Source organism: Salmo trutta, chromosome 6, assembly GCF_901001165.1.
Source record: "Salmo trutta chromosome 6, fSalTru1.1, whole genome shotgun sequence".
NCBI classification, from domain to species: Eukaryota; Metazoa; Chordata; class Actinopteri; order Salmoniformes; family Salmonidae; genus Salmo; species Salmo trutta.
The window spans coordinates 25,892,443-25,910,207 of record NC_042962.1 but is presented as its reverse complement, the minus strand read 5'-3'; the positions used below and the strand labels follow the sequence as shown (position 1 = coordinate 25,910,207).

Genomic DNA, 17,765 nt, shown 5'->3' with positions numbered 1-17,765 from the left:
ATTCAACACGAGTTCTACTTACCCTTGCCTGCTGTGTAACTCATTCAGCATGCCACCCAACGGCACACCCTTAAGATTACATAAACTATGATATGGTCAAATCTGAAGCCCAGTCTACTTAAAATATCAGAAATACTAACAAGTATGGGCTGTAAATTGTGATTAGATGTGTATTGTTAGTATGTGTACTGCAGCTCAAGATTCTGTACCTTTATGGCACAAGAGTATGCTTGTTCTGTCAATGTATGTGGTGTTGCTATGCCCCACTTTGGCATAAAGTTTAACATTTCTCTTATCTGACTGTACTTTATATAGTCATTCATTCTTCTCAGTAGTACTGACAACAGAAACACACATTATGAAGAAAACAGTGTGGATTCCCTTTTTATTTCCTAAAATTGTATTTACAAGTGCGACTGATTCTTTTAAAATGTACATTCAATATAGAAAGTTTGTCATATTACATTGAACATTTCACAATTGCACTAGTCTTTCACATATATTTATAATCAGTCAGTATCATTCCTCATGTCTTAGTAGAAGCTCATTTGAATTGGTAAAGACCGTTATTTACCTATAAATATTAGAGTGCTTATTTGCATTCTGGGGAAGGAAAAGAACAAAAAGACTTTGTTGGTGGTGGCAGAAACAGAAAAGTCAAACTTCAAAGAAAGTGAGCAGAGCAAAGTATGGAGCGGGATCATCATGATTGGGGTAATACAGAAAGGAGGCAACGAACGCACGTGGCCACTTCAAAAAGGGGCAGACAGGGCAAGACTAGACGTCAGCATCTGTCTCAAGTCCCCGGTGCTGTTCCCTTTAGGGGGGGGGGGGTCCAGAGCAATAATACACCACAGTTCTTGAAGTTCCTCCTTACAACATTTTTCAACCTTTTCCATACGACACTAAAACATACATTATAAAATTAGGAAAGGTTTGACTGGTCCTGTAAACAGGTGAGCAGAGGAGATTAAGTTCATCTTTGTCCAGTGATCACATGTTCAGGCCAGATACACATAAGGTACCCTCCTTCAGGACTCGTGGCTGTGATCTGTGAGGGTATGTGCTGCCAGGCAGAGCAGTGAGACCGGGGCATGATGGAGAGAGGAAGGAGAATAGAATGGAGGGAGGTAGGTCCAAATTTTCTTCTGTTCATCTTTCCCCCACACAAAAAAAATTCAGATTAAAAAATATATTCATACAAAAGTAAACTATTTGTCTCATTGGAAAAAACAAAGAAGCGGAAAAACAGAAAAAAAAGGTTGACTCGATGACAAGTGTTATCATTCGCTTTAAAACAATCAAACAAAGGTTTACAACGAGTGCTGTTTGGAGGCGGGGAAGAAGAGCGACATTTTAAGGGCAGACATTTTGGAGACAGTCAATGATAGTCTGTGACGGCCCCCTCTCCTTCCTCCTCCTCCCTCTAGAGAGCTGAGCAGTCTCTCTGCGCTGCAGCCTGTGAGCCACAGGGTAGTCTGGATGCCTGAGCACTTTCTCTCTCTCTCTCTCCGTCTGTCAGTCAGTCAAATCAGCCTGAGTCTCCAATGTCATTGTCCACAGGGGGCGGAACGCTGGGCAGCACTGTGGAGCCGGATCCTGCTGTAAGGTAGCCTGCTACACCTGGACCTGCAGGAACCACAGAGAGAGAGAGAGAGAGAGAGAGAGAGAGAGAGAGAGAGTGGATGACATAAGAGTGAGACATACTTAGGGTGGCAAAATTCCAGTAACTTTCCAAAAATTCCCAGTTGTTTCAGAAATTCAGGTTTAAAGACTCCTAGAATCAGGAGGGAATAAACAGGAAATCTGGAATCCTAAAATGATTTTTTTTAACCTGAGAATTTTTGGAAAGTTGACAGAATTTTACAACGCAAGACATACTAAAGGCCACTGCGAATGTTCAAACTGGGTGACTGAGGAGGCATGATGTGGTGAAAGTCACTATCTGATGCAAGTGCTACATCGTGTGATTATGCTACAGGGTTGGTTGTATGGGGAGGTGGTGTTAGAGATGGCATGGAGGTATACGAGTATATGAACTATTGCTACTGAGAGCATCAGCGAGCATACTGCCACTTTACTTTGTTAGGGACACTGTTGGCTTATCAAGGGCAGGGCTGGCCCATTCCTTGTTCAGAGGATTCACCCATTGATTTGTGCTACAGGGACTTCATCCGTACAGTGTTTCAATCCATGTCTGGAGATGGAGATGAGTGGGGGAAAAGTGGAAATGGAAAAACTGAAAAGTGGCACAAGATGGAGGGTGACGGGGCCTCCCGAGTGGCACAGTGGTCTAAGGCACTGCATTGCAGTGCTAGCTGTGCCACTAGAGATTCTGGGTTTGAGTCCTGGCTCTGTCGCAGCTGGCCGTGACCGGGAGACCCATGGGGCGGCGCACAATTGGCCCAGCGTCGTCCGGGTTAGGGGAGGGTTTGGCCGGCAGGGATGTCTTTGTCCCATCACGCCCTAGCGACATGGTCACCAGGTGTACAGTGTTTCCTCCGACACATTCCTCCGGCTTGGCTGGGTTGTGTTTCGGAGGACACACGGCTCTCGACCTTCGCCTCTCCTGAGTCCGTACGGGAGTTGCAGCGATGAGACTAACTACCAATTGGATACCACGAAATTGGAGAGAAAAAGGGGGTAAAAAAATATATAAATAATAAAAAATATGGAGGGTGCCATGTCAAAGAGTGGAGGTGGAGGGTGGCATGGGAGCAAGGATAAAGTCTACCTGCGTCAGAGCAAAGAGAGAGGAGGCGCACTTGGGAGGGCCCTGCACAGGAAACTACAGCCCACTCCGCAGGGGGCTGCTGGCCGCCATGAGAGAGGGGGTGGAAACACCTGAAGAAGGAAATGTGGAGGAAGAGGAGAAAGGGAAGGAAAGCAGGAAGAGAGGAAAAGGAGGGAAGGTACTAAGCACAAAGTGAAGAGGCAGCGGCCACTAAATGCCCCCAGTGAAGCATAGAAGAACGAAGGATTCAGATTGAGCCCGTAGAATGCCCCCTCTAAACTTACCATCTTTGTAGCGCATAACATAATGTGTGTGCAGATTCCATTCCTACCTGTGAGGTACCCTGCGGTCTGGGACTCGGAGATGAATAGGTCGTGTTTCTGGTCTTTGAAGGCACTCCACACAGTGGACCGAGCCAAGATTTCATTCACCTGCAACACAGGACCACTCAGACTGATACACGTGTACAGTACCACAGAGGATAGGATAAGATCAACTTCAATGTCCTACAGAGAAAAGTCTCTTAGACACAGTACTGCTGTATACAAAATAAACACTGTACACAATACATCACACACACAAACATTTCAACTACAAGCTCAAATCAATCAAACAGCTGTGCTCTGTCTCAGTAGACTACAGGTTAAGACAGGGCCCCAGATTGCGACAATTTAGTCGCATTTTGCGACCCTTTGAGTTGGCTGTGCGAGTGACATAATTATTATTCTTTTTTTTTTTAAATGAATTGGTTGCATTGATGCGAGCTGCACATTCTACATGCTCCCCTCACTCCAAAATGTCCATTTTTTTTCACGCTACTAAAACCGTGACTTGTTTAAAAACAGTGATGTGCATTACCCTCAAGATTCCTGTGATAAAAGTATCTGCCCTGTCTCTCTGGGGCCTGCCGCTGTGACCTAGGCTACAACTGCACCGTTTTTTCCCAGGACACTGTATTTACTGTTAGATTAATACATGGCAACCAGCAGCGGGTATTACGTTTCCAGTTAGCGACCTAGCTAACGTGTTTTGAGTTTCCACTTACTCAGGTGGTGAATTAGCGCCAAATAAATTAGCCTGTGATATTTAGTGCACAGAAAGATGTAGTCAAATTCATCTCTATTGAAAAAAAATATCATTCTGAAAATTCAGGAGCCCTATTTTAACAATTAAATACAATAGCCTAATTGCCAACCCAAAATCCATGACAATCCATGACAATTTGGGGTTGCACAACAAAATATATTTAAATCTGCAAAATGCTGCAAAAAAAATTTATAAATAGGTTGCGACCAAATCATGGGCTGGTGCCACCAACTGTAAAAGGTAGTGGCACCATTGTCACCAGGGGAAAATGTTCGTCTGGAGCCCCTGTTGATATGTTGGATAATATATTGGACCATATGTTGGATGACATATTGATTTGACATACAGCTAGTGGTGCCCTACCTGTTCCCCATACTGCAGACTGCGTGTCATGGACTTGAGAGCCTTGACGATCTGAGCCTTGGTGGCCGAGGGGTTGTCTAAGGTCTCCAGCCCGATCCCTTCCAGTAGCCGCAGAAGGTACGGCACCAAATCCACTCGTAGGGCCTGTGTGTGCACGTACAAACGCATTAAAACGCTAAAATGACATGGAATAACAACGCATATAAAAAGGACAGAACACCATGTCTTTTGCTAAAGGAATTAACAGTAAGAAACGGCGTGAGAAAATGAAAGTTAATATCAGAGCGATGGGATGTGTCCCAAATGGCTCTATTCCCCATAACGCACTACTATGGGCCCTGGTGAAAAGTAGTGCACTACATAGGGAAAAGGGTGCCATTTGATACGTTGCCATAATAGAGACGAGGTACCTGAGCCACCAGGTCAGTCTGCTCTCTCTGGAACATCCGGTTGAGCGCCTCGCAGGCCAGTCCTGCCATGTCTGCCCTCATCTTCATCCCGCTCATCAGAGGACCGATGGTCTCCAGAGAGGCCATGGAGCGCACACATTGCTGCACACACACACACCACACATACAGAAACATGGCATTAGATTTAAAATATATTTCTACGTGTGACAGAAATAAATATAATACAGATTTAGTGTCCATGGGAAGACCGTTGACCTCCTTACATTCAGACAGTACTATTGTAGACTCTTATACCACTACATTCACCAATTATAGCTTGCTAAACTACCTTATGGTAGTCATTTTATCTTGCCAATTAAATGTCATGAATTTATGTTTGTTGTAGCCCTAGACTGTGAACACACCTCGTTGTCCGACAGCACGTGGATGAGGCGGATGGAGCTCTTGGGCACGGCGTTGTTCTTGTGGGTCAGTGCAGCCAGGATGCGAGGCAGGTGGCCCAGGGGAGGGACCTGGTCACACAGCTGGGTCTGTGTGCTGAACAAACACACCGCCGCCGTGGTAACCGTCTCCAAGGCCTCACCCTGTTGGAAACGAGCAGCAAAAAGGTTTATCAAACCAAAATGGAAATACAGGGTATTCTATGAGATGACAAAGATATTTTTTCTGCTCAGTTACAGGAAGCGTGTGTGTACGAAATGTGCTTTAATTCACTCAGTGAGATAAACTCACAGTCGCAAGGAGATGAACACGTGAGTGTACTCACATTGGGGTTGTTTTTCTCGTACAGCTCAGTAAGGGTCTCCAGGAGGGACACTAGGAACTCCCTGGGTTTGCGCAGCACCCAGCCTGGCTGAGCGATGAAGATACGCAGGAAGACTCCGCCCACTGCCAGCTCACCCTGCCCCGCCCCATACGCCACCGTGAACTCCTCTGGCAGCTGCGCATACAGTCAACAGCATACCATTAACACGCCATATCATAAACATTAGTACAATGGGCATCCCATGTGATTATTTTGTTGCTTGAGCATTTATCCCCGTTCACTGTAGGCCTACAATGAAATCCACAACATACAGAACAGCATTAGATTGCATGTGGACACACTTACTCTCCAGTTGACATCAGGATTATCCTTCTGCTGTTTGAAGTGCCTGCAGAGGATAAAGGGAGGAATATATCGTACAAAAAGACACATATCAAATATACAGTATAAATGGTGTATTTCATCATTTCACAGCTAAATGTTGTGCTGTTATTATGTCAACACTTTACAGGGCCACGAACAATTTAACAATTTTGGGCCTAACGACCACAAAGCCACAGGGGTGGGTGTGTGTGTGTGTGTGTGTGTGTGTGTGTGTGTGTGAGAGAGAGAGAGAGAGAGAGAGAAAAAAAAGTGGTTGCGTACTCGAGCATCATCTCACGGACGGTGGTGGAGACGGTCTCCCGGGAGCCGTCGTTCCAGATGAGCTCGGGGTTCTCGTGCGTCCCCTCGAAGATGTGCACTGCCGCCTCCGCGTTGTCCCGCATGGCGTCCATGAACACGCCCGGCAGGAAACGCATCAGAGTTAGCCGCACCTGAGAGGGAGGGATGAGGGAGAGAGGACAGAAGAGGTGGGACAGAGAATGAGTGAGGGAGAAAAAAAAAATACTTCCAAATGGCACCCTAGTTCCTATTTAGTGCACTACTTTTCCATATTCACTAAATTGGGAATAGGGTGCCATTTGGGGCACAGTACTAAAGTAGTCTCTAGAGAGAGACTATAAGTTCTCTCCTTATGATCCTCCACACAGGGATACTGCCTCACCTTGGGCCCCACCAGCTTGTCAGAAGTCATTTTGGAGAAGAGCTCGGCCGTCTGGGAGCGCACCTGGGGGTGGGTGGAGTTACAGAAGAGGTCCAGCAGGTAGATCAACGCACCTGGAGGAGAGGAGGGAGGGAGGGAAAGCGGGAAGGTTACCCATGGCAACAGACAATGATATAAGCCCATATACACAACAGAATATAATACGGTATATTCAAGAACAAAAATCGGTATAATACCGACCCTTAGTCATAGCTTCTTTGACTATCTTGGTGTTGGAGGTCAAGGCGTATAAAGTTTCCAGTACAAGCTGCCGGCCTGAAAGGGATACCAAAAATCAGACGGGGTTTTTGAATAAAGTGTATATAGCTAGTAGAACGGACTAGTAGACGCAGCAGGTGTTCTGTGGTCTTACTGGAGGGCAGAGAGTGCAGTAGGACCAGTAAGTTGGACAGCACCAGGGACTCAGCGATGTTGGCCACACAGTCCTGGTTGGAGGTGACCGTGTTCACAACCTTAGGGACGACACAAAGACAGGTCTCAGGTCACAGATTTAAATATACAGCGCATGCATGAGGGCTGATTGAATGGTTGATTTTGAAAAAAGATACGGCCCACGGGATATCACACGAAAGTGTTCTATAACAAATTCCGTCGATAATAAAATAAAAACAATGAATATTCTAGTTGTGTTTTACCTCCAGAGCTAGCTGCTGTACCTTCCCAGCCCCGTGAACCCGTAACAAGGAGAACAGCAGCTTGAAATGGCCGATGCACTCCGTCTCCGAACCTGGGGGTCACAAAGAGCCAAGTCAGCAAACCGCAAAGACCAATGAGCACTCGTTCAGTTTGTTCAGGTGAGGAGAAAAGGCCACGGAGACGGTACAAAACACAACTAGGAGGGGCATTTCTTAACTCTCCTAAAACTAAACGTGTGTGCTTGCTTCAGCAATCTTAAAAAGTACTTTTCATGGTAGTGGAAGAAATGGTAGTAGCAGTTTTGACTGCAGTAGCAGTAAGGGTGACTGTAGAAATCACAGAAGTAGGTTGCTGTGTACCTGGGTTGTTCTTGATGACGTTGCGGAGGGCCTCCAGGGCCATCTCGGCCCAGCGGAGCCTCTCGGCATGTTGCTGGGACTCCACCTTGTTGCTCTGGGACATGGCCAGCAGGGTGGTGAGGTACTGGGCCTGGGAGCCCACGTAGTCCAGCAGGCTGGCTGCAAACGCCTTCGGGTACTGGACCATGGAGACATGGTTATAGGCTTATAACTCCTTTTATCTGGCGTTACAATCTAAATCTATGGATGGATATAGCCTAGAAATACATCAAATTACTAGCGTTCTATTTAATGATATTATTGTAGCTAAATACCTAGGTATTACCACATAATTACCTGCAGGTTTTCAGATATTACTGTGAGCTGCGTGAAGCAAATGGATTTACCGTGACTCAGTGCTACTTAACGACAGGACTATGACATGACAATGACTACAATGTTGTTAGTAGCGATTTGCTTGAACAGTGGTTGACAGTAACTGGGAGGAGTATGATGCAAGGTCAAACGCTACGCCGAGTGTCGGGGCTCACCTCCAGAGGATAGGCAGGCTGCTCGTTGTAGACCCTGACAAAGATCTCGCCCACGATCAGCTCTTTACCGTGGTCGCTGAACACAAACTCTGATCCAAAGCTCTTATCGTTCTCCCCCTAGGACAGAGAGATAGAGAGACATGACTATACTCACAACACAGGATGCCCAATAATACACAGTCCATTTTCTTTTGTACGGTGCCTAATGAACACGAGCCAGTGCGACAATAGACGTCTATGCTGAAACATATGATAGAGCCAGTCCATGTGCTCTCCTCTGCTCACCCTCCTGATGTTGGCCTCCTGCTGGGCCTCCAGGAACTCCAGCAGCTCGGCCCGGGTCCCGTTGTTCCAGATAAGGTAGGGGTTCTCAGAGTTACTGTTCAGCAGCTTCAACACCTGGTAGACATGGAAACAGAAGCATGAGTGAATGTGGGTGAAGTGTGGCATAGCATAGTAATATCTTCAAGAGTGTTTTAACTAGTGGGTCTATGAGTGTGTGTGTGTTATTGTGTCTAATCTGCATATCTACCTTTTACACTTTCCCATAGTCACTAACCTCAGCCGGTACCGCCGACCCTAACCTCCTCGAAATATAGGGTGTGAGCATGGCTGCCAGGCTCTTACGAATCGTCGGGTTCTCCGGGGGTTGCCCCTCCACCCCGTTAGTCTCCACTACACCTCCCTCTCCGGTGGGTGGGGCGTAGCCCCCCAGACGGCTAAGGGCCACGAGGCTGAGCTTGGCCAGGCTGTTGGCCACCTCCTGCTGGTTGGTGTCCTGGCTGGTGGCCACGCCGCTCTCCTCCAGCGTGTAGTCGTAGTTGAACAGGTGCACCAGGAGGTGCCAGAGCACGCCAGCGTGGTACAGGTGCGTCTGCAGGAAGTAATCCACGGCGAAGGAGCTGACGCACTGCACGGCCAGCGCCGCCGTCCGCGGGAGACCCTGAGAGCATACAAGAGAAGATTGCTTTCAGATGAAGGTATACGCTCAACTTTAAAATGCATATATATATATATATATATATTTTTTTTTTTTAAGTATAAATGTGTTTCCTTTCTGCATTGGATGATACAGTGGTATCACGGTGTATACAAAGCCAGAGATACAAGGCTGTTGTTATATGATTAAGTGGAGATCTCACCTTCCCATAGTAGAGCACGTGACAGAGGTCCCTGATGATGTTGGGGAGCTCGATGATCTTTTCCCGGCACTCCTCAAACTGAGCCGCTACACTGTAGCACTTACAGACCTGGCCGCACACCTAGACACAGGCAACACAACCCCTTTCAACACTGAACTGTACCACTCAATTCCAGCCAGACATGTACGGGTCAGAATACAGTGCTAATAATGTGACAGATGTCTGTGCTGTATTGTTTTATACATACATACATACACACACACACACACACACCACATCCACAATCATTACGGTGATTTGACACTTTATTCAGACAGTAAGAAAATCAGAGGGGGAGACGGATAAAGTGGAAAGGGTAGACACTAGGATTGAACCCCGGTCTCTGGTGGGGGAATCGTAAGTGACCACGGCTCTGCACTGTGGATCTGGTGATCTTACTTGAACAGCCATGTCATCAGACTTGCTGGAAGCGGTTAAAACAGCGACACACCGGGACAGCGCGTCCAACAGAATCTGCCGGAAAAAGGGGTGAATACTTTTTTTTTAGATCACGTTATAAACCATCAAAGTATGAATGTAGGAATGTCGGTCGGAAAAGGTGAATATTGTCGCAACAATAGTATCTGAGTCGTATTCATTAGTTCCAAAATGAAGCAAAACGGTTTCAGTCCGTTTACTTCCGTTTGTGCCTAATGAATATGATCCTGATATCTGAATAGCCAGTAGGGTTGTTAGTTCTACCTCGATGCCACTTTCTCTGCGTAGTTCCTCAGCGTTTAGGGCGGAGCAGTTGACCGTGTGGAAGGCCAGCTCGATTGCAGCCGGGAGCAGGGGGGAAGTCTTGGAGAACAGCTGCTCATCACCCGTCTCCATGGTGATGGTCTTGATGAGCATGGGGTAGCCGGCGTACTTGTAGGGTTCCAGTTCTGTTAACAAGAGGACAACAGTTTATATTAATATTACTCTTGGAAAGTAGCAAAAGTGTCATATATAATATAGCTCCTACACTCTTTAGCTAGCTATAGCAACGCTACCGTGTCTATCACAAATCCAAAAATGGCGTCTCTAGTTGTGTTTACAATTAGCGACTGTGACGCACCTTCCATGCGTATTCACTTTAGATGCGTATAACATGGAATACTACAGACAGTGGAGAGAGTATTAGAGTGTCAGACCCTGTTTGTGTCTGTTGAAGAGGATGCTCTGGGCTTTGAGGATGAGGATGATGTTCTCGGGGTCAGGGCCGTCGATAATGCGGGACGACTTGGTGCACAGGAATTCATAGGCCTTGTTGACCTTCTCAAACATATCCTGAACACACAAAGACAGTTATTAACACCCCCCTCTGAACAATGAAGGTAATGCTCCAAGACAGGAGTGGAAAACTCCTCAAACTCGGATGATGTCTGGGTCCCAAATGGCACTCGATTCCTTATATAGTGCAGCAATGGTGCGGTAACATACCCTGCCCTCTGGGTTCTTGTCCGGGTGGTACTTCTGGGCCAGTCTGAAGTAGGCCTTCCTGATCTTACTCTCCTCGTGTCTGTGGAGAAACCAAAAATACTCCATATAGAGAGTACCGATAGACATCTTAGAGAGTGAGAAGCATCTTCTTTATGTATGCAAGGCCACTTACTGTCCCTGTCCCTTGGGCAGGTTGAGGACTTCGTAGGCGTCGTCCACAGACATGGAGGGAGGCTTCTTCTCCACCTCCCTCTTCCAGGCCTCCAGGGTGTCCTTCAGCAGCTTCACCTGCAGGGGGCAGATGGCGACACAGAGCACTATTAACAGTCTCCATCTCGCTCATACACTGACACCTTCACAAGACTGTTCTCGCAAGTCTCACACAGTCAATAAGCACACACACACACACACAGAACATACGGGCTCTCGGATGGGCCAGTTGGGGAAGCGGTTGGCGTCACACAGGTGGCGGAGGTAGTAGATGTTACAGAAGAGCTCGTTCTCCAGCTGGGGGAAGCTGACTACAGGGATGGGGCAGTACTGGTAGAGGGCTCGTGTGTTGCTGTACAGCCGTGGGCTGAAGTCAGCCAGGTGGGTCGCGATTTTCTCAATCATCATCCGCCTGGAGTGGGGGCAAGGGGGATGAGACAGACACAAACCAACACACAAGAGGTGGATGTAGACAAACGGATAGAAAAACCTTCGTCAAAACTATTTGTTAGACCTCTCCCCAGACAGACAGCAAGCTTGTGTCTACCTCATCTCGCTGCTCCAGATGGCCTCTGGCGTGTCAAACTCTCCCAGGAAGATCTCGGAGAAGCGTTCTGCCTCATAGTTCTCCAGGTAACACACCATGGCCTCGGGCATCACCGGCCCCAGCACACTACGCTGGACGATGTCTGTACCTTTGGCCTCCTCTGACTTGAAGGCCTGCTTCAGGTGACAGTACTTCAGGAACCTACAGGAAAAAACAAGACGTGACAGAGTCCAAAACGCACAACGTAAAAGACCGATCTGAAGAGCACAATGTGTGTGTGTATGACATGCGTGTGTCCGTGTGCATCTCTCCAGCAGTCGGACCTGGCCACAGGCAGCACGTTGGAGCCGGTGTACATCATAATGAAGAAGAAGATGCCGGTGAGGTAGAGGCGCTGCAGATTGGGGTTGTCCTGCATCACCAGGTACAGCACGTTGGCCACCTTCTCCACCAGGATGGGGTCAAAGGTCAGCAGCAGCTGATTGGAGAAGGGAACAGCACGAGACATTTGAGCAAACGTTTCATTTAACAAAAATAAAAACCTCCATCTCACTTTTAATGTTGAGTCCAACAATTGAACGGATCTTATTTGACCAACGTTTTCGTCTCAAGCAACCTTCAGATTATTTTATATATAGGAAAGTGAAAAGAAGAGGAAATAGTACACATTTGATGACAATTTTTGTATTTAACCAGGAAGTCCCACTGAGGTAGGAAGGATATACCTAATAATAGGCTGGTTCTGCTCACCTGGACAATGTGAGGGAGGCAGGTGTTATCGCTGACCATTCTCTTGATCTTGGGTAAGGGACGAATAATGGCATTGTCCTGGTCCCTGGGGAAAGACACAGACACATTGTCACATTTTTAAAACTGTGTGACAGCGAAAGAGAGAAATGGGGAGAGAGAGGGCCGAGCAAGAGAGAAGAAAGAGACAGTAAAAAAATAATATATATATATGTTTTTTTTTTTTTTTTTAAAGAGTCTGAACTCCCTACCTGCTGGGGTAGTAGGAGCACATGGTGATGAGCATGTTGAGGATGAGCGTGGCCAGGTCCGTCTCATTCATCACCGCCTGCCCACTGGCCAGCAGGCACCACTTGAGTTGCGGGATGGCCTGCAGGGGGCGCCAGCCGTCCATGCCCTGGGCCCAGCACCTCGTCTTGGCCGTCAGCACTCCCTTGCTCCAGAACTCCTGCATCTGATGGGGGAAACGTGTACGTGTTCAGTCATCAAGATATCATGCTTAGGGATAGTTCACCGACGTTACAAAATATACATTGTCTTGGATACTCAAACATATCTAAGCAATGGCACTGGACCCAGAGAAACTCTACCTATGGGGGTAGAGCTTAGCATCCGTGTTGGTTTTGCATTCAGTAGAAACGTACCTCTTCAAAGCTGAAGGGGCCCCTCCTCTCTTTGTCTGCGTTCCCAAAGTACCACTCCTTCTCGCTCTCCCTCTTCATGTCTGCCCCGGCCTCGATCACGTTGCTCTGACAGACAGACACAAAGACGCACGTTATTAACATGAAACCAGACAGACTGACCTGTAATGGAAGCATATAGCTGTCGAAATTCTATTTGACTTCCGACAGCTATACGCTTCCATGGTCTGCAACTGTATCAAAACATACGTTAGATACGTGATGAGAAGCACATGCTACAATTTGGGTGGTTCAGACAGGGCAGTTGTGAAGACCTACCTGTAGTGGGACGGTGGCTCGGCTGGTGTGCAGGTGGGCCAGGGTGAGCAGGTCCACTAGGATGCGGACTCCATTGGAGTCCATCAACTCCTTCACATTTTTCTTGTTGAGGATGAGTTTGTTAAGGAATAGGATCAGTCTGTCTCTTTCCAGTTTGTCTGTAGACTGTAAATACAGAGGGGGAGAGACTCTTACCATTACAAAACTGTCCCAACGGATCTCTGACTGGTGTGTGTGTGTGTGTGTGTGTGTGCGCCACAGCACTGACCCGGTCCAGCATGCCAACGATGTACTTGGTGTCGGTAAAGGGGCCGATCTCCTCGCAACACTTCCCATAGACGACGGTGAGAGCCTGCAGGCACAGGCACTTCATGGAGACTTTGGGGGTGAGCAGGAAACGGTGGTAGAGCTCATTGAAGAACTCGTACCTGAGCGGGAGAAAGAGCGAGAGAGAGGGATGAGGAAGGGATATTGCTAAAGAAACTTTGGGGAAATTTAACAGTTTGAACATGACTTTATTCCTTTCGTTTGGATTTAAGAGCAATATTGTCATTAGATGGGTTAAACACGGCCGATTGCGCTGTAGGTAGCTGATGTCTTACGATCTCTTGATGGCCCCAGACTCGTCCGACTCATCCTCTTCCAGCAGCAGACGCAGGTAATAATCCCCAATCTTAATCTCATCCGAAAGACACTCGTACCTCACCTGCAACACACACGAAAAACAAACCCCAACCCCACACACACACACACACACACACACACACACACGTCAGCTACCAAGCCACACGATCAAAATATAAATATGGTCATAATTTGGTTTGACCCCTGACCTCAAACTCCTGGTGGTTCCAGGAGATGACGCTAGCGTTGCCCAGCTCGCGGTCCACGCCAAAGGCCCTCATCTCTCCCTCCAGAGCGTCCCGCAGCTCCTCCCGCGTCTTCAGGTTCCAGATGAGGTTGGACCGCGCGTGGTCCAACTGGAACCTAGGACAAAGGAGAACCAGAGATTGAGATGGGACAACTAATCCAAAATCAAAATATTCACTTTTAATGCTTGAATTTATTTGAGCATTTAAAGGAGGATGCTCCAGCCGGAGAAACATTACAAACAGAAAAAATAAAGGATAAAACAAAGTCTATAATAGTAAGAGAGAGTCAGGCGGCCATTTTGTGAGCAAGTGACCAATGTACCTACCTGTAGTAGAAGAGCTCCCAGTTGGCTTCGATCTTGATCCTCTGTCTCCTCTTCCTCAGAATGACAGGTTTTTGGCTGGGGTTCTGTAGTAGAGCCAAGAATAATGTCAGTCACCACTACATCTCTCCAATGGTCAACTCGCGTTGCTGGACAACTGATCTACACTAGAGGACGACCACAGCTAAGATGATTTATGACCCCCCTCACTAATACTAGCATTCCCAACAGCTTGAGCGCCAGTCAGTTTATGCTCATAGGCCAATTCCCTGTCAATCACGGTCATTGACGAATTGTCATCTTTGCCTTGACAATGACAGTAATGGAAGATAGCAAGGGCACAGACATATATTGATCTTGACAACGTTGAAGGTACAACACACAGTCACAATACAGGTGATTGATGAAAACAAATACGAGGAAAGGTATGGCATGTATTGAATGGCATGCATTTTATCTATCGCCTTTGAAAACCCACAATGTTACAAAATGCTTTTTTCACAGTATTAATGAATTCAAAATGTTTAATGTCACTGACCACCAGGTGAAAAATACTGTCATGATAACAAACACCAACAAAAACACACAACCTTTGACATAAACAGTGACAAAAATCCAACTACAGAGATGGGATCCCACAACATAACGTGCTACATGAGCTCTAAAACTGACAGGTAAGCGTGGGAGGGGTCAAAAAGGAGGAAGAGGGGTTCCCATTGGTCAGTTCTACTTACCAGGTTATTTCTGTCCTGCTGCATTTGATTGACAGCAGAGAACCCCAACAGACAAGAGGGACAGGGTGGGGTAAGAGACAACACAGAGAGATTATTGGTCCTCAGTCAGATCAAACAGAGACACTTCTCATTGAAGTTAGGTCAAAGGCAATCTGCACCATACGATCAAAATCTTTATTGACAAAAACAGTACGACAGCCTCCAGTCCAGATTCACCCACCGTATGCGATGACAGTGGGTCTATTTAAAAAAAAAAGCTTTTACTGTATCAAATGAACATTAACTGAAAGGAAAATCACAACCGATGTGGCAGCAATTTTAAAATATGTGAGGTGATTGGTTGGCAAATAAAAGTTCAATTAAATGATTGATTTGAGCTGGACTCCCCTACACCCCCTCAGCCCTCGAACAATAGTCTCATTCAGAATCCGCACTGACAAGTTTCTGTTTATCTTGGTACTTAGACAAACCTAGCGTGGTGAGACAAAACCCCAGTGATGGTCACAAAGTATAGGTGAACTTCGGTTTGTGGCAGCGTTGTGGCCCAGTTGATTTAAAAGGAGGTTTGATTAAAGATTTGTGCCAAGCAGCTGTCGGCCCGTAGAAGAGAGGAGAAGAGGGCAGAGAGAGAGTGTTCCCTGTTAATAAACAGACCTGGTCAGATGGTCGGTTTAAAGGACACACATTAGTCCTTTAAACAAGACATCTCGCATTCACTGTCTTTGCGACACTGTTACTGTAAATGCTTGCGTTTCATTCCGTCACCATAATGCACAGAAGTTTACTCAGTGGCATCATTCATACACTCTCCAAGTAGAAGTCATAACAGCACCAAGACTATAAACATCAATCCCAGCAATACTACACTTCACCAAGATCTCTCTGACGCATACAAATGAGGGCAGACGCACACACAAAGCAAGCAGCGCATATCTGTTCAGCAGCATCCAAAACAGCAAAGCAGATGATTTGTTAGAATGTGATTCAGAACCCACTGGTTCCCAGAGTGTCTCCCCCATGGCAAAGTTGCTGGGTGATAGAAATGCTAGCCATGCTAACTGGTACAAAAGTAACTGGACCAGTCCAGCAGATGGCTATGGAAGCAGTACAGCCTGCAATACCGCTCAGCGCCAGCAGGAGGAGCAAGAGGAGTCTGAATGAGGGCATCACCGTTAATACTACTGGCCCAGAATGAAACCCCTGAATGGGGGGAGAAAAGCGAGTAGTGAGTCCCTCCTCACCTCCTTCTGGGCGATACCCATTTTGTCCCTCCAGTGCATTAGCACGATGTCGGCCTTCTCCTTGGCAAACTTCTCCACCTCTTTGGCTGCCTTGCCCGCCACCCGCTGCCAGTCGGGCACCTTTTGCTGACCAAATTGGTCCTGTAATGATCAGACACAAAAAGGCCGGTGAGTAAAAGTTAAAAAAAACATCCAAGCATACATTAATGTCTAAAGGTACCACAACAGTGTACGGAGCTGGTAAAGGGGAATGTCGCCATTGTCTCCGCTGCAGGTTACCGTGGCGATTTTGACATTGTCCCGGATGTGCATCCTGTCCACATCTTTCTCCGGGACGGCATCAGGGCTGTCCAGGTACGCCAGCAGCCCCGTCGGCTGAGGGGGAGAGAGATGGCGAGACAGAAAGAGAGAGGATTACACACTACCAAATTCCCTGCCTCTTAACCGTATGGATGGTACACAAGTGAATTGCCTGAACACTAGGGCCGGGACGATAGCAGTATCGTGATACTCCTTACCACCGTGGCGAGGAAACCAAACACAAAGCAGATTTATGTTGGAAACAAACATTATGTTGTCATCCAGTCACATGTATTTATTTCCCAAGCTAGAGCACACAATATTTTACATAGAGCAGGTTTTTAAAGGACTAAAAGAGTTCGGTCTGCTTTGTGTTTTCATTTTCGCCATGGTAAAAAAGATTGCTACATTGGTATCGTCACAGCCCTACTGAACACCTGTCGGGAGCCTAACCAGTATTCTCTTGAGGAGGCTCATGGCGATGGGGTTCTCTGCTGTCCACAAGCCCACCAGGTGACGACTCAGCTGCCTGTGGGAAGGAACAGTTTAAAAACCATGAGTGAATTTGTCAGAATCCTAACTTGAGATAGGGATGCGTAATTTGGACGTTTGAGTAAATCATGCATGGACGTTATGGGAGACTTACGTAAAAATCTGACGGAAACCGATTTGGACCCTTAGTCCTTTACCTGTTGGTGAGCATCCTCTGGTCTGAGCTGATGGTGAACATGGAGGTGTGCAGGTGTCTGGGCAGTGCTCCCTCACTCAGAGCCAGTTCCTGCATCTTAGTGGCTATCTCCTTATCCCCCTCCTAATAAACAAAACAGTCATTTACTGTTGATCATCGCCAATATAAATCACAATAATTATCCTGTTTGTCATATCAAGACCTGCTCCCCCCGACCTCACCTCAATGATGGCCTTCATCACCAGGCCCGCTCCCTTCACAATGGCCATAGAGGGGTGCTGGAAAACAACAACAACTCACTGAGACAATGTTAAATGAATCCCATCAAAACAGATAGTCACACATACCTTATACTGTATACAGAGCATGTCAGACAAAAACTGTTTGACAATACTATTTCTTCTTTTCAAATTGTCCACCATCTTTTAGTTTAACCCACCTACACCTTTTACTTAAGTGTTTTCCTTCCTTCCTTCCTTCCTTCCTTCCTTCCTTCCTTCCTTCCTTCCTTCCTTCCTTCCTTCCTTCCTTCCTTCCTTCCTTCCTTCC

At 46.9% G+C, this 17,765-nt stretch overlaps 1 protein-coding gene across 8 annotated transcripts in view; it reads right to left on the bottom strand.

The window, feature by feature from the left end:
• Window positions 1-359: 359 nt before the first annotated feature.
• The window catches only part of LOC115195736 (dnaJ homolog subfamily C member 13), a 45,226-nt gene continuing 27,820 nt past the window's right edge, over window positions 360-17,765 (bottom strand). For 4 of the 8 annotated variants that reach the window (XM_029755915.1, XM_029755916.1, XM_029755909.1 and 1 more), the window contains 39 exons: window positions 17,438-17,494; window positions 17,218-17,339; window positions 16,982-17,057; window positions 16,508-16,603; window positions 16,229-16,369; window positions 14,988-15,005; window positions 14,257-14,339; window positions 13,892-14,045; window positions 13,661-13,764; window positions 13,327-13,486; window positions 13,059-13,223; window positions 12,744-12,848; window positions 12,351-12,553; window positions 12,103-12,187; window positions 11,676-11,830; window positions 11,353-11,553; window positions 11,016-11,217; window positions 10,768-10,883; window positions 10,596-10,674; window positions 10,307-10,442; window positions 9,873-10,057; window positions 9,570-9,644; window positions 9,132-9,251; window positions 8,549-8,932; window positions 8,275-8,388; window positions 7,990-8,106; window positions 7,460-7,637; window positions 7,100-7,191; window positions 6,817-6,916; window positions 6,645-6,719; window positions 6,405-6,517; window positions 6,005-6,174; window positions 5,705-5,747; window positions 5,360-5,533; window positions 4,998-5,177; window positions 4,594-4,734; window positions 4,184-4,327; window positions 3,066-3,165; window positions 360-1,629 (listed from right to left, as the gene is read on the bottom strand). In XM_029755915.1, coding sequence (XP_029611775.1) covers window positions 1,532-1,629; window positions 3,066-3,165; window positions 4,184-4,327; window positions 4,594-4,734; window positions 4,998-5,177; window positions 5,360-5,533; window positions 5,705-5,747; window positions 6,005-6,174; window positions 6,405-6,517; window positions 6,645-6,719; window positions 6,817-6,916; window positions 7,100-7,191; window positions 7,460-7,637; window positions 7,990-8,106; window positions 8,275-8,388; window positions 8,549-8,932; window positions 9,132-9,251; window positions 9,570-9,644; window positions 9,873-10,057; window positions 10,307-10,442; window positions 10,596-10,674; window positions 10,768-10,883; window positions 11,016-11,217; window positions 11,353-11,553; window positions 11,676-11,830; window positions 12,103-12,187; window positions 12,351-12,553; window positions 12,744-12,848; window positions 13,059-13,223; window positions 13,327-13,486; window positions 13,661-13,764; window positions 13,892-14,045; window positions 14,257-14,339; window positions 14,988-15,005; window positions 16,229-16,369; window positions 16,508-16,603; window positions 16,982-17,057; window positions 17,218-17,339; window positions 17,438-17,494 — 5,061 coding nt within the window. In that variant the 3' untranslated portion in view covers window positions 360-1,531. The remainder of the gene's footprint in view (window positions 1,630-3,065; window positions 3,166-4,183; window positions 4,328-4,593; window positions 4,735-4,997; window positions 5,178-5,359; window positions 5,534-5,704; window positions 5,748-6,004; window positions 6,175-6,404; window positions 6,518-6,644; window positions 6,720-6,816; window positions 6,917-7,099; window positions 7,192-7,459; window positions 7,638-7,989; window positions 8,107-8,274; window positions 8,389-8,548; window positions 8,933-9,131; window positions 9,252-9,569; window positions 9,645-9,872; window positions 10,058-10,306; window positions 10,443-10,595; window positions 10,675-10,767; window positions 10,884-11,015; window positions 11,218-11,352; window positions 11,554-11,675; window positions 11,831-12,102; window positions 12,188-12,350; window positions 12,554-12,743; window positions 12,849-13,058; window positions 13,224-13,326; window positions 13,487-13,660; window positions 13,765-13,891; window positions 14,046-14,256; window positions 14,340-14,987; window positions 15,006-16,228; window positions 16,370-16,507; window positions 16,604-16,981; window positions 17,058-17,217; window positions 17,340-17,437; window positions 17,495-17,765) is intronic. The other 4 variants (XM_029755910.1, XM_029755913.1, XM_029755911.1 and 1 more) reach the window with 2 other exon arrangements.